At 34.4% G+C, this 14,949-nt stretch overlaps 2 protein-coding genes across 2 annotated transcripts in view; both read left to right on the top strand.

Moving 5' to 3' along the window:
* The first annotated feature begins 120 nt into the window (after positions 1 to 120).
* Positions 121 to 7,496, top strand: LOC106159164 (sorting and assembly machinery component 50 homolog B). Its single transcript, XM_013535368.2, has 14 exons — positions 121 to 269; positions 747 to 824; positions 1,002 to 1,103; positions 1,266 to 1,353; positions 1,575 to 1,681; positions 1,902 to 2,041; positions 2,164 to 2,251; positions 2,435 to 2,563; positions 2,899 to 2,970; positions 3,131 to 3,214; positions 3,514 to 3,652; positions 3,838 to 3,984; positions 6,466 to 6,604; positions 7,016 to 7,496. Exons 1-14 carry the CDS (start codon positions 243 to 245, stop codon positions 7,059 to 7,061), a joined length of 1,386 nt encoding a protein of 461 aa, XP_013390822.2. The 5' UTR covers positions 121 to 242; the 3' UTR covers positions 7,062 to 7,496.
* Positions 7,497 to 9,752: 2,256 nt separating this feature from the next.
* LOC106180919 (muscle, skeletal receptor tyrosine protein kinase) overlaps positions 9,753 to 14,949 on the top strand; it is an 18,316-nt gene continuing 13,119 nt past the window's right edge. The window contains exon 1 of the mRNA XM_013565096.2: positions 9,753 to 10,102. Within this exon, the coding sequence (XP_013420550.2) occupies positions 10,045 to 10,102 (58 nt within the window). The 5' untranslated portion in view covers positions 9,753 to 10,044. The remainder of the gene's footprint in view (positions 10,103 to 14,949) is intronic.

Raw genomic sequence — 14,949 nt, 5'->3', positions numbered from 1 at the left:
ATAATGCAATGCTTATTTAATATATGTATACATATTCAATAATTTTAAAAGAATATAAAATAGACTTATATTTATACGTTTAGCATCAATTTACTGATTTACACGTAACATAGTTTCAAAAAATATTATAACGACATATCACATAAAGGTACTCATTCTTCTCCAAGGAGGAGACTGGGGGTGAACGTGTGGAAAACCGGTAGAACACATTTCATTTGAATGTTTTTTGAAGAATTTAAAGGATGACATCCAATTCAAACTCAGCAGATGTGAGTCAATACAACTGGTATTCATTTCGATTTATACAGTAATTGCATGCTTAGTGTGTTTGATTGGTAAATAATGATAAATTGTACGTGCTGTATGTACATGTAACATGTGCTTGCAAGTCGTATCATGGCATAAGATGCCCGTCCCCCGGATGCATGTACACTCAAACGTATGCTCTCACGCATGCACACACACATTCCCCTCCACACACATTACATATTGGCCAAGGAGACAGACAATTTTTTGTTTAATTAGTGTTTTATGTCGCAAGGCCTTCTCAGACTCACTCACTCAGTAGCAGTAATGATGCTTTATTTCTTTTACTTTTACCATAACAATTATTAACAGTTCATTGTGACCATTGAAACTTTTAAACAGACTAGATCAGTGTTAAGTTTTTCATAGCAGCTATAGTACATGCAATGCAAGTATTAATATTAATAATAAAGCTCTAATCATGAAACATTTCTATTTAGGAGGACCAAATGAACATCATGATGGATATGGAAGGAAATGTTTACTTGCCAATAAACAAAACTTTTATGTCTAAAAAGGTATTTTCCAATCAGTTTAAATAATGTAGCACATATATGTACATGTAGTTTAGTATTTTAAAACTGCTTAGTAGAAAAGGTTATTGAGTGGAAGTTCATTTTTGCTTCTTGATAACAAAATACAATGTAGAAATTTTATGTCAATCTCCTTGTCAAGTATAGTCATTTATTTTTCAGGCCCGGATTGAGAAGGTGATGGTAAAGGGATTAAATAAAACAAAAGATGATATTGTCCTCAAACAGTTTCCAGGTGTCTTCACAGCAGAGAACTTGTATGAGGTAAATGTGCCTGTATGCCTTATAGACAGCTTTACACCTCAATGTATTTGAACAGAAATATTTAAACTCTATATTTTAATCTTGTTAGTGAAAATAAGCCTAAGTGAAAAGTATAGTTATGGATTAAATTACAATATCATAACATGCGTTACTGTGTTATAGGTGTACAGGAAAGCCGAGGAAGCCCGTGAGAGACTTTTAAGACTGGATATCTTCAGTGCTACTAATGTTGAACTGGATACTGCCAATGGTATTATTTTGTAAATCACACTAGATAAGTAAGAGTTGTAGTTAAAGTGAATATCCATTAAGTATAATTTCACATATGTGATAGAAGTTAATAAAGATAAGTTATATAAAATCCTTATGAGTTGTAGTGCTGTCACAAATAAATCTACATAATCACCTAGATGTATATGGATCCGCATGTCCACACATATGCATCTCAAGAAAAGTTGTTTTTCTTTTCAGACAGTAGTAAGCCAGATAGTTATTCCTTGATTGTTAATGTAAAGGAGGGGCGTACAATGAATGGAGGAATGCACATGAATTCAGATCTCAATGGAAATATTACCCCAGTCAGTATATGCTAGCAAAAATTTAATATTTTAATATTTTTATTCAAGTGTTAATCAATACATAAGACTCTAACATGAATTTCAAGTTGACCTGTATGTCCTGTCAGCATATCCAAGATATGTTGACTGTTTCCAGTTTTAAATTTAATATACATGCCCACTGATTTGACATTAACAGTATTTTTTCATTGTGGTTTGTTTATCTGTCTATGTAATCCAGGATATGCAGATTCACTTTCGCAACCTGTTTGGCCGAGCGGAGAAGACCATGCTTGACTACCAGTTCTATTCTTATGGTGCTACAACTTCTAGGATTAACCTCAAATTTACCAAACCTCTGGGAGGGGATCCTGATGTTTTGTAAGTGAATATTTTTTCATGTACAAACTGTATGACTTACTCTAAATGTTGTTAATTCATAAATTGTCAGATTGTTGAGATTTGGAAGTTATAACTTGACCTGATGCTTTTTTTTTTCTTAGATATTCTTTGGGTGTTCAGCAATACAGAGGAACACAAGAATGGGCAGGTTTTAAGCAGATTGACAGAGGGATTTATTCCGGTTTAATGGTACTTAAAAATATTTGATATATGTTAAGTAAATCATGATGTGAATCAAATTGCATAATGTTGCTCATCAGTTTCACTAATAAAATAGTCTTTGGCATTTATTTATTTGTGCATTTTGCATCTTGATATTTGTTTTGTTTTTGTTTTTTTAAGTCATTTCAACAAACAACATTGCATTTTTAGTTCCCAAGTGCATTTGGTACACACACATTGCAGTGGAATGGATTTTGGAGGGAAGCCAATTGCCTGAATCACAAAACTTCTTTCCCTATACGAGAAAGTATGGGACATTCCATGAAAAGTTCCATATCAGTAGGTGTTCATTTTCTGAAAAAAAATCAGTGATTGAAAAATCTGAATGATTGAAAATGTCTAATATTTTAGAGATTTTTTTCTACTGACAAGTATGCTGCAGTGTTTACTTATTCTAATACAGTTAAAAGTTTGTGAGTGACATATAAATACCCCACTATGGTTTGTGCAAAGGTGTAATAAAGACAATTTGTACTGTCACTTAGGTCAAGATATTACTGTTGTAGAGAGCTGATCTCTGAAAGCTTGTATATATGACTCGGCAGGTTTTGCCATATCCATTTCATGGGCACATAAATCGTGTTTGGATGTAGTTTTTTCTTTTTCATTTGTAGCATACACTCATTAGAGACAGAAGGGGAACAACACCTTTTCCAAAAAGTGGTTACAGACTGAAAACAACACAGGTATTCATGCATGTGTGTGTGTGTGTGTGTTTGTTTTGGTGTGTTTCGTTATGTTCTCCCTCTCTGTCTCATTTGAAGTTAAGAATTCTCCACTTGTGTAATTGTTTAAAGTATGAATTGGCAATATTTATTTTAATTTTGTTGAACTTTTCAAATTTAGGAATATGCAGGAGTTGGGGGTGACGTCAAGTTTTTAAAGAATGACCTAGAACTAGAAATGAACAAATCTCTTCCATTTGGCGCAGTAAGTTATTTCTTCATTTACTTGAGCACTTTGTATCTTAACAATGGTTTTATGATTTTGTGAAGCAGTACATGATTCACTTTCAAAATAAATATTGTTTCATAAAAATTGGAAAAATTCTTGAAAATGGCTGAAAATGTTGTATGTTGTAAATACATCTCTGACAAAGTAACTAAAATATGCTTTTGTCTTTATGGATTTATTATGTGGCACTATATTTAATATAGATTAATGTACCAATTTTTTTTCAATAGAAGGTTATTACAAATAGAAACTACAACTTTTAATCCAAATTTCAGAGTTTACAGTTAAATATTGGTAGTGGTGTGTTAAGGTCGTTAAATGGCACAGCAGTCAAAGTTAGTGACAAGTACTTCTTGGGAGGACCACTCAGTTTACGAGGATTTAAAATCAACGGCGTGGGACCAACTAGTGATGGTAAGAACTATTCTGTGAATGCTTTCTTGTTCATATTAGACCAAGTGAATAGACATTACTGTACTTAAATACAATTTGACATATATTGATGTCACACAATAAGTGTATTGAAACTTAACTAGTTTGATAGTTCCAGTACAAAAGTCTCAGAATTGTATTTAAATTATAAATCTGATTTTTTACAGGGAATTCACTTGGTGCTAATTCATATTGGTTAGGAGGGTTGCATTTGTACACACCACTGCCATTCCTCCCCAACCTTGGAGGGATTGGGAAACATATCAAGACACACTGTTTTGTTAATGCAGGAGGATTAGTCAATGTGGATTTCAGTATGTATTATTAACAACAAGCCAACAGAAAGCATGCAAGTACACTACCCTCTACCAGGGCCACAGATTGATTTTTCACTAGACATGATATACATAGACACTAGATATGTCTCTGGTTAAATAGATGGCTAATATCTGCACTGTGACCCTGTTCTGAAATCTCAAAGATGATTACTTGGCTTGTAATTGTTTGCATAACTACTCAGGCACAGTCACTTAGCAAGTCCCTGCCAAGTCCCTTTGACAGTAATCAAGATAGTTTATTGTTAATCTGTGACAATAAAACAGCCCTTTAGCAGACAGACAAGACAAGGCAGGTTGTGTAACAAGCGTTAATTACATTGGCACAAAGCCCAGCTCTCACCGAGCTCCTGCAGTTAATCATTTTCTCCTGGCCTAATGTAACAGAGTCGCCCTGGTAGAAGGTATGAGTACACCACATATCCGCTGCACTTGGGTCATTAACTCTGCAAGCCACATTAATTTATCTATTAAAGTTTACCTGTGAAAGCTTACCTTTAAAGAATATCTGTTATAGAAAATGACGTATGTTTTTTTTTTGTGGAGAAGAGAGGGAAGAAATGGAGCATATTTTATATTTTTGCCACATAGTAAGATATCTGTGGATTAAATTAGAACAATTAATTTTTGAAAAGACTGTAACTAAGGCTTCGTTCACATGGAAAGTCTATTTTCTAAAAATCTATTTTCTATTCGCGGTATATCTTGTGATCACGGTCTGTGCCCTGAATATCCCGCGGCATAATTACTGGCAGCGCGAGCCAGTTACTTCCAAAGCTGTAATTAATTCTCGGCTGTGCTCGGAGGAGATTCTGATACCTTGACGCATGCGCAGTAGGAAGTTAGAAAGTTAATGGCGATCACGGTTGCTTTGAAAAATGTGTTTGTCGATTTTGTGCAACAACAAGGCAAAGAAGATGAAGAAGCTATACACACGACAGATACAAGTGCAACCATCATGATCCGATGGCAAGCGATGCGGCAACAGAGGATGAGATTTTATAGGATGCGAGCACAGCTGAGAATTAATTACAGCTTTGTATAAGTAACTGGCTCGCGCTGCCAGTAATTACGCCGCAGGATATTCAGGGCACAGACCGTGATCATAAGATATCGTGAATAGAAAATAGATTTTTAGAAAATAGACTTTCCATGTGAACAAAGGCTAAGTATTATTTAATCAAAAAATGTTATCTTTGGCTATACTTCCAGTGGTTTTAACCTAATCAGCTTCATTATATATGTAACCAAATTCTACATTTATTGCAAATCAAAAAGAGCCGAAGCAACAAACTTGCACTCTCTAAGCTTGTATATGAATGAAAAATTAATGGCAGAAAGAAATATTACTCAGAATACTTTAGATTTAAAAAAAAAATTGAAAAAAGTTGGACACGTGGAAAACCTTTTTAAAAAAAAATTGAAAAAAGTTGGACACGTGGAAAACCTTTTTTTGAAGGGATATAGTACTTAAACCATATATATACATCTGTATATGTATGTGTATATACAAGATGCAAAAGTGTATGTTGGGTTGATGTGTGTGGGTGTATTAAAAATCGGAGATATGATTATTGTGTATTTCAAATCGGATACATAATAAGTAGTTGCCATAAACATACATAAAAAGATTATTATGTGATATGTTTTTATATGGCAAACAAAAGTGTAAAACATACACAAAAGCAAATCAAACAGATACAGTTTTTGTTATATGTGCTAATGTTAGAAAGTCCATGCTTCTGTAAGGTTATTTACTTAGTTCTTTATACCTTAGTATTATGGGTGATAGGTTTTGTATTTTCTCTGATAGTCTGGTCTGTTAGTACTTGCTTAACTTGTGTATTCTGATTTTGTATGTATGCTACTTTGATTGAAAAAAATTATCTATTAGTCAAATACAGGTCTTCTAATGTTTATTTAGAAAAAATGTTTGTTCTACTATTATACACATTTTGCCTTGGCAGAGGCCTGTGTTCTTAGAGTATTAGATAAGTTTTTGCTTATTTTGACCTAGTACATGTAGCTGAAAAAAAGCAAAGCAAATTTTAATACCCACCTTTTCTTCAGCTGTAATGTATGTTTAGTTCTCTTTGCATATTCCTTTGTTGTTGATTTTGGTAATCACACTGTCATTTAATTTTACGCATGTTATGACCAAGAAGCCTACATTAAAAAAAGTATCAACCAGGTCATGGTCATCTTTTCTTCAATATTGCAGCAATTCAGTTTTTGTCAGAAGGTAATTACACAATCACTGGGTCTTCCAGAAAACGGTCAGATATTCAAGTTTACAATGATGGGTATCTAATTGAAGATGGTCAAAAATAGAGAATGGATCAACAAAGATAATGTGGAAGACTGTCAAAAAATATGTATAGATCTGCCCCTGATATTGAATTTAAATTGAAGATTATTTAAGTTTTATTAATTAATTGATTTTTTAAAAATTTATTTCAGACCAGAACTGGGAGCAGATACTGCAGAAGTACAGAGAATCTCCACGGGTGTCATATGGTGCTGGTCTAGCCATGCAGATATCACTTTTTAGATTGGAGTTAAACTACTGTGTACCAGTTAAAGTCCAGCCAGGAGACAAGTAAGTATAGTGTCTGTCATGGTTCCCTACCTAAGGTTACATACTTTATTTTCATTTGAAAAAAATTATAAGCTCTTAAAAAGATTCAAAGGGTACTTTTTAGTGGTTTAAAGACTAATTTAAAGATCTTAGTTATTTGACTGTTTTGGAAAATTGATAGCTAATTTACAGGTATATGATGACTTCATAGATCAAGCCTTGTTGTAAATTGTGAAAACATCTTAAGGGATAAAAGTGGGTCTTCTTATTTTGGGATTTAACTCCTTTTCCAGTGGAAATGACATTTCAGTAAGTTTTATCAAAGGTTAAAGATATTGAATTTGTGTGTTTGGACTTTTATCCTTTATTAGAATTCCATGTCAACTTTTCTGTAGATAATTTGTTACTAATAAAAAATGGTTCTCTTTCCAGTGTGAATCCAGGGCTTCAGTTTGGAATAGGTATCAAATTTCCATAGCTGTCAATTGTCAGCGAAGTGTGCATACAATAATGACTTTTATATAACTACACTTGTATGGAAACCACAGCATTCCAGTTTTAAGATCTTTATGTGACTGTGGCATCACTATTTTGTAAATCAATGCATTTTGATTCAAAGTTTGCAAAAAGAATTTTTTAACAGAAGCTATACACTGTCTTTATTACACATTGCATTTATAATTGATATATATATCTTACAGCCATACATTTAGTAGAAACCTAATTATACATAAGAATATGACCCAGAATATTATTTATACCTTGCGGTTTCCAATCAATTTTGGTTATTCCAATAGCAATCTTTCCATGGATTTGATATTTACTCTACCAGACCTTGGGCCCATAACATAGCAAGGTGAGACTATGGCCACAACACTGCCATTTGCTTGTGAAATAAAGCCTATTAAATAGAGGTTTGTCCTTTTGCCTCTTCTTTTCTGTATAAAGTGGAAATGTGTTTTAGGTCTTTTTCTAATTTTTAAATTACATAATTTATAAAGTGTTGAAGTATTTGATGCTGCTCAGTATGCCCATGTGCACTAACAAATTAAAGACGACCTAATAAATGCCAATCACTTTAATTACAAGCAAAGGTAAAATTGCTTTGCTTGCTCAAACTGGTACATTAAACGTTTTAGTATTCCACCTTTCACTTCTTTTTGTCATTATTTTCATGCCCTTGTGTGTGCAAGGAAGGGATTACAAAACCTTTTTTGTCAACTGCCATTTAGATACCTAGTAAAATGTTTTATGCTTCTTATGAAAAATTATATACCTATTACCAAGGGTCAGTTTGTGGATGTAGTCAGCAGCTCTCAGGTTTTAAGAAATTGAATATATGTTGGTAAGTGAAGGCCCATATTTGTGAGTGAAGGCATAAAACATCTTACCAATTAAATTTTGATTTAGAAAAAATGTTTACAGTTTTTGAACTAAAGAAGGGGTGAAGTTGGCATTTGTCTTTAAAGGAATGGGAAATTCATCTTCCTTAAGAATATTGTCATCCTTCCCCCAAAACTCTATTTACTGCCCTACATACATGTACATCCATTTGGGTAATAGATAAATCTTCAGTGTCCAATGACTAAAATATTTACATCTGTCATCTTACAGGTGATGTCATGATTGCCATTTTGGGGGAAAAACTGAAAAATCAGATCTCCAAATTTCTCTTTTACCTGAGCACCCACAATCACTGTTTCAATGCTGATTTAATGACACCATTTAGTATTCCAAACCCCTACCAGTGATTTTTCTCAAAAGTCTTAGTTCAGATTTCATAGTTAATAAAGCAAAATAATGCCTTGGTGTAATGAAAGTCTGTAATAAGGGGCTCATAACTCCATAACAAAAACATTTAAACCAAAATGATGGCATTGGATTGCAGCCCATTCACTCATGGTCAACTCCACCAATTTTCGAGGTAAAATCTTGTTCAGGGATGAAGTTACACCCCATTCTGATTGCTGTCTCATTTCAAAATAGGAAGGTGTTAAAATGACGATAAAAGCCTAGAGTTGTCTATGCTTATACATTGCAATGAGAACTAGAGGATCAGAGAGGTGATACCGCCTCCAGGTATGGTACCACCAGCTAGAGTAAGCGCACAGGTATGGAAAACCAAAAAAAAAAAAAAAAAAAGGGACACCACCTCCAGTGTTGTGTTTGACAAGCTCTACAAAAAGCATGTAAACAAAAATTCTCAATTTTTTTTAATTGCAATTTATAACAAAAGCGTGGGGAAAAGTAAAAGGTCAAACCTAGGGTTGCAGTAAGAGTATGATCTTCAGTTAGCCATTTGCAGTAATTTATCCCATAATTCCTTTGGTTTGGCAGCATATATGACATGGCGGCATATATCACAGACGAGTCAGGTCCAGATCAAAACCATGTGTACTGCCAGCGCCGCGCTGGTGGTACAAATATAATTGTCGATATTTTATATTTTCATGGGTATTTATTGTTTTAAATCAGCACAAAGATAGATGCATTATTGAATATTAAGATGCAGGAAAAATCTCATTTTCCATATATTGATAATGAATACCCTTAGCAAAAGATTGCAGCAATACTGTGGCACAGTTGCAGCAAATTTGCTGAAAACTAAAAAATGTGTATTTCTGCAAATTTGCAGCAAATATGCAATAACAACTGAAGTTTGCAGCATGAAAGCATATTCTGGCAAATTACAACTGAACAACTGAAGTTTGCAGCAAGAAAGCATATTCTGGCAAATTAGCAGCAAATTTGCAAGATCAAACTTACTGCAAACTTAAGCTAGCTTAAGCACTTGTTTAACTTATTGACAATTAATGAACAGTGAATGAAGGCAAATCTGCAGAAGTGGCGCATTTGTTAAATCATTGACGACGTTGGAAAATAATCTTTGACACAGTACCGGTACCTTGTTTTTTAACAAGTCTGCATCTTCGCACACAATGAAATTATAAATCCGTTTTGTCTCATAAATCGTTTTAAATGTAAACACGAATATTTTCATAATTTTTTTTATTATTTTTTTCATTTTAAAAAAATTAACTTCAGGGCGAAAAATGCCACCCAATCAAGGCTCGTGTCTCCCATGTCTTACAGTAAGTGAGCTTACAACGCAGTGCGTATGCTCACGTCGGAGCCCGCCATGTGCATTTGTTATGCGCAGTGTGACGGTGAAACGAAGCATTTCTGCGCAGATCAGACATCACTCAAACTTGAGTAGGAGCGCGTATCTGCTGTTAGCTAAGTTACAGTGGGAAACATGATGCAAATACACTTTAGTCAAGTATTTTGAAAATAGACTCATGTAGAAAGTAACACACCGCAGATGCATTGTTTGGCATACGCTTTGTCTTCCAACGTATATAGATCAGACGCAGTCGACTCCGAGAGCTCTCAGGGAGAAATTGACAACTAAAGATGATGGCGGGGCATGAAATCTGGGTCACATATTCAGTGATGGAAAAATGAAGCAATTGATCTTATTCTTCATTTGTATGAAGATTGTTGCAAGCCAGTATGTCGGTATGTATATGTTTGCCTTAAACCTAATATTATTTTTTTTTATCATTTGATGTTACTCGTCAGCCATTGGCACTGCTTCAACATGGCACAAGTACAGTAGTAGCAGGTCATTCGGTGCAATGGTAGAGCTAATTAGCTCATTATACAAAATTATTTTGTAAAAAATAAGTAATTAGCCGTGTCTCTGTGACATGTAATTTTACGGTAAGGCAGCAACTTTGAATGATGTGATGTACGTTTGTTCAGAGCAAACTTTTCTGGTTATTCTGTTGTGCTACAACCTGTAAAAGTTAACTGCAGTACTCTCACCTGGGTCCCTCCCTTCCCATTTAGGCAACTCCCTTTTATGGCTCCAGTTCCATTCCATTTCAAATTTGTGGTCAAATTTAATACACATCATGTTTCTGGTTTTTTATGAGATTATAAATGTACATCTGTATGGATGAAAGATTTTCTTTTCAGTTATTATGTGTAAATTTGAAACAATCTGCATCACTCTGCTAGAAATTCAGATGGAAACTTATGACTAGATACTTGAAGTCATTTTATTGTTTATTTTATTTAAAACTTGATTTCCTTTAGGTGAATGAAATATCTTTTATAGTACATGTGCAAATTAACAAATGGTAAACATTTGTATATATTTCATAAATTCTTTTTTTACCTTAAATTGCAATTATGTAAGTTGTGAATTGATATTGGAGAAACAAAAGAAAATTACCTTGCAAATTGGTAATCCTGGATTACTTAAGAGGGTTAATTTTACCTCATTATAAAACATTGAACTGCAAGTAACTGTTGAGTTTGTTCTAGAAAGGAGAGAAAGAAGAAAGACATCATCTTAAATGAAAGTATATTGTGCAAAATTATACGTTCCTGAATGAGATCAGTGTTCATTCTAGGACGCGCCCTTGCGTCATTGACGCAGAAAAAATGTGGTTGACGCAATTCGTAGAGCGAGCTGCGCCAACAAAATTCAAGAGAATTAACAGCGGCGCATTTTTGTGTTCTAAACGCGCCCTCCAATTCAGCAAATTCACGGCCGAAGTTTGATTGTTTACTCGACTTCTCTTGACATCAAGATCTAATGTTAAACGTAACGAAGATATTCTTTACTCGTCGCAGTTTTAACAAAGATCTTAATTTATGCTGACGTCATGCGCTTTATGCAAATCAGTGGCGATCGCCCCTCCTTTTTTGAATCCCTGATAGGCTGAGATTAATTGTCCATGTAGGTCAATTTGATCAACCCGTACATTGTGCGTGATGGCGGAGAAGAAGTAAAATGGTATTTTAAGTTTTTTAAAGAAAATCGATCCCGAAGATCACTCTTAAACGGCTCAGAACAGTAGCGACGGAGATGATCATGATCATGCACAGCAGACATTCCCACCAGAAAAGAGAACAAAAGTTTGTGCAGCCGTCACGACTGCTGATACCGCGTCGAATAGCAATGCAACTTCAAGGTCGTTTCAAAAATGGTGGAGAAATACTTACAAGTGGCTTGTACACGACGATAACGCAAACTTGGTGTATTGCAGCTTATGCATTGAAAAAAAGGACAATATCTTCTTTCAAGGGACTAATAAACCCATGTGCGACATGAGACGTGCGCTGCCATGCAAGAAACGTCGGAAGCAGCTCAAGCTAAACAGGCTTTTTGCAGAGCTTTAGAAGGTAAGATATTATTTTTTTGTCAATATTTATTTATAACACAGAGCAATAGACATCAAAGTGATTATCGTGACGGTCCCGGACCCACGTGTTGTAATTATATTTGTGCAGTTTGAGGAACTCTTGACAGTGCATTCTGGGATATCGCAATGTTGAACAACTATGTAAACAATGTGTTTGCTGCGTCGCATTGACATAGGGCGTCAAGCTCATGCTATTTCCCAGAACCTTATTTTTTGTATATATAGGTAAAATTTTTCACATTAATTTTTCATGATTTTATTGTGTTGAGAGATTTGGTCTCAGTTCATGGTGATTAAGGGAAAAATAAAGTAAGGGATAGTGTGCTGGAGTATTCTTTGTGGATACTTTCAACACTACTAAACATTTTATGCAGATTTTTATGCCAAATTTCAAATTTAATTGTAACTTTTATAACAATTCTAGGTAAAGATGGAGCAATCATGGCAGTGGTGAAATCAGTTTACTGGATTGTTTAAGAGGGCATTGCAATCCACAAGTTCGGAAGGACTTAAATGTTGTCTGGTATACCTGGCAGCTAAATTGAAGAATTTCTCCTGAAAGTGGGGAAAAGGTCATTGTCAATTCTCCAGGGACATCCTTGTGACTTGTGCTAATTATGAGAAACAGTGCAAGGCAATACAGTGTCAATTCATTGACAATCTCATTAACAACATAAAAAAAGGAACAATTCTTAAAGTGATTTTTAGTAAGACCTATGTCTCTGCTGTCGAAATATGTGTGATATCATTCTCAATCTGGTAGCTTTTTATCAACGAATTATGTATCATTATCAGGGATGAGACAATTAATTTCATAAGTCATGAATGCATGCCAGTTAGTCAAGGGTCATTGATAATGGGACAGGACAGAAGAGGTAAAATTAAATGGGTTTTTCATAAATTGAAGCCAAAAATGGGTTTAAAATGTCGTTATAGAAAGAACTTGGTTATTGGTGAATAAAACGTGAACATATTTTAGTGTTATCTTATACTTGTTAACAAAAATTGGAGTGTCAACTCAAGGGTTTTGTTTTAGAAAATTGGGATTACTTATTGAATGTGATCACCTATTAGTCAAAATATTTTTATAATAATTTTTTTTCATCTCTGAACATAAATACCACAGCAGTAAAACAACATGCGTTACATATTATAATTTCAAGATTTGAACAAGGGCCCACTTTAAAATGTAATGGCCCACTTTTTTAAATGTTGGGGGCCCTTTGTCCCACATTGGAACATTCCTAGAATGAACACTGTGAGATAGAGCAAAATAGCTCCCTTTGTGTGTATTTATGAGGCAGTTGCTATATTATGTAGAAAATCTTCTGTGGCACAAAACTGCCAACATTTTTGAAGAAAAAAAAAAAGAATATCAGAAAAAGAAGCTTATCCAAAGAATAAATGCAAGCAAATGCACTTCTGAATGATTTGATGTGGTAGCATACATCTGCTTTCTGCATTATTAATCAGGATCTTAACTACATTGGCTTGGTTGAAGAAAAACAGTTTAAGTGACTTGATATTATATCCCATGGCCAAATGTGTACTTGTTCATTAAATGATCGATCAATACACACTCAGAACTGCCCCTGTTATTGTGACAAATATGTGTGTGGGTGTCCCCTCCATAGAACAGCTAACCATTGTTTGTCACCAAGTGAGTGAGTGACAGCTACTGAATGCAGGAAGGAAAACCACAGGGATGTTTGTCACCAGGTTAAATCATGCTCCACCTTTGTGAAAATACTGGTTTAGAACTAGAGTTTTGAAAACACTAGTACTGATGTAATTTTATCTGTACAGGGTGTGCAAAGTTGGAAACCCATGAAGTAAACAAATTTTGTGTAGTGTAGGAGAAAATGAAAAGCAGCTTTCAATCTGTCAGGTGTATGTGTATGCAAGATATCAGGTGTTTGTAGATATCTCTTCAGCATTATACTATGGCACAGGAGATTGAAAAGGAAGTAACATACAGAAACTGTTAAGATATTGATCTATAACATCAACTGCCTTAGCAAAACTTGTTTTTCTTGCCACCAAAGGTATCTCCCAAAATCTGATTGTATAAACCAATTTCCAGGTAAATTTGGTAAAATATCTCTATTTCACTATATCTGGGGACTGTGAGTCTAGGAGTTAATAAGCTTATATTAGCTTTTAATACACGCACATCAGGCTCCTAATTCTAGATCATCTAGACCACCAAGCTTGAGTCATTAAAATCTGACCCACCAGAGAATTAGAAATCCCAGTCAGTTTTGAAGGAGGGAAAAGGGCTAGAAGACCCACATAAATTTCTTAGCCTACAATTTTTTTCATCAAGTTCAAAGGATCTACGTGGATTTCAGCTTTGAAAAAAGAGCTCTTATGTAGTTCAGGATTATGTACAAGTGTGGTATTGTTATGCCAGACTACACTTTTTGGTTTCAGTCTCTCCTTTGCATTAAGCTAGCATGAGATGTCCTGAAGGGTTTCACACTTTGTGTTAAGAACACTGTTGTGCTTTTTCACTAAAGAAGAAAAAGAGTTGTTATTGTTAGCTTGGAATACCACTTGTTCATTTGGGAACGTTTATAAAATCAGCAGAAATAAGAGATGTGGTTAAAAAAGAAAGAAATAGAAGGACTCGTTTAGCATTTCCAACATCTGGTTTTGTTGATTTAGTTGACAAGTGATTACTCAGACAGATCATTAGGAAGAGAGGCTTTGAATATTACCAATCAAAATGGAATACCCAGGAGTGGTGTATTATCCTCTGGCATTGAATTGTACTGTCATTCCTGACACTCCTATTTATCTAAGCAAGGGAGCAAAAATACTCTTTTTGGTATTCTTTTTTTGTTTCTTGTATATTCAAGTTGTTTAGGTGGAACAATTGTCTTTCTACACTGCAAGTTATGTGAGAGATATTATTGTAAATATGTGTGAAGACTTTAGAGAGAGGTGTTATTGCCCGTTAAGTGTAAATTTTATTTCATGTAAAAAATCCATTTTATAGCTTTTTGTTTAAATAAAGAAGTGTTACAAAGAATTTCGGTCAAATCTTACCATGGAATACTGTAGTCTTTTGGATAATTTATCCATTTATTTTAGTACATTATTTTGAATGATTGTGACCTAACAAGTATGGTAATTGATTGATAACTG

This window comes from Lingula anatina, chromosome 1 (assembly GCF_051362555.1).
Source record: "Lingula anatina isolate TDL-2025a chromosome 1, LinAna3.0, whole genome shotgun sequence".
Lineage (NCBI taxonomy): Eukaryota > Metazoa > Brachiopoda > Lingulata > Lingulida > Lingulidae > Lingula > Lingula anatina.
The sequence above is the reverse complement of the archived record's forward strand: the minus strand, read 5'-3'. Positions and strand labels throughout refer to the sequence as shown.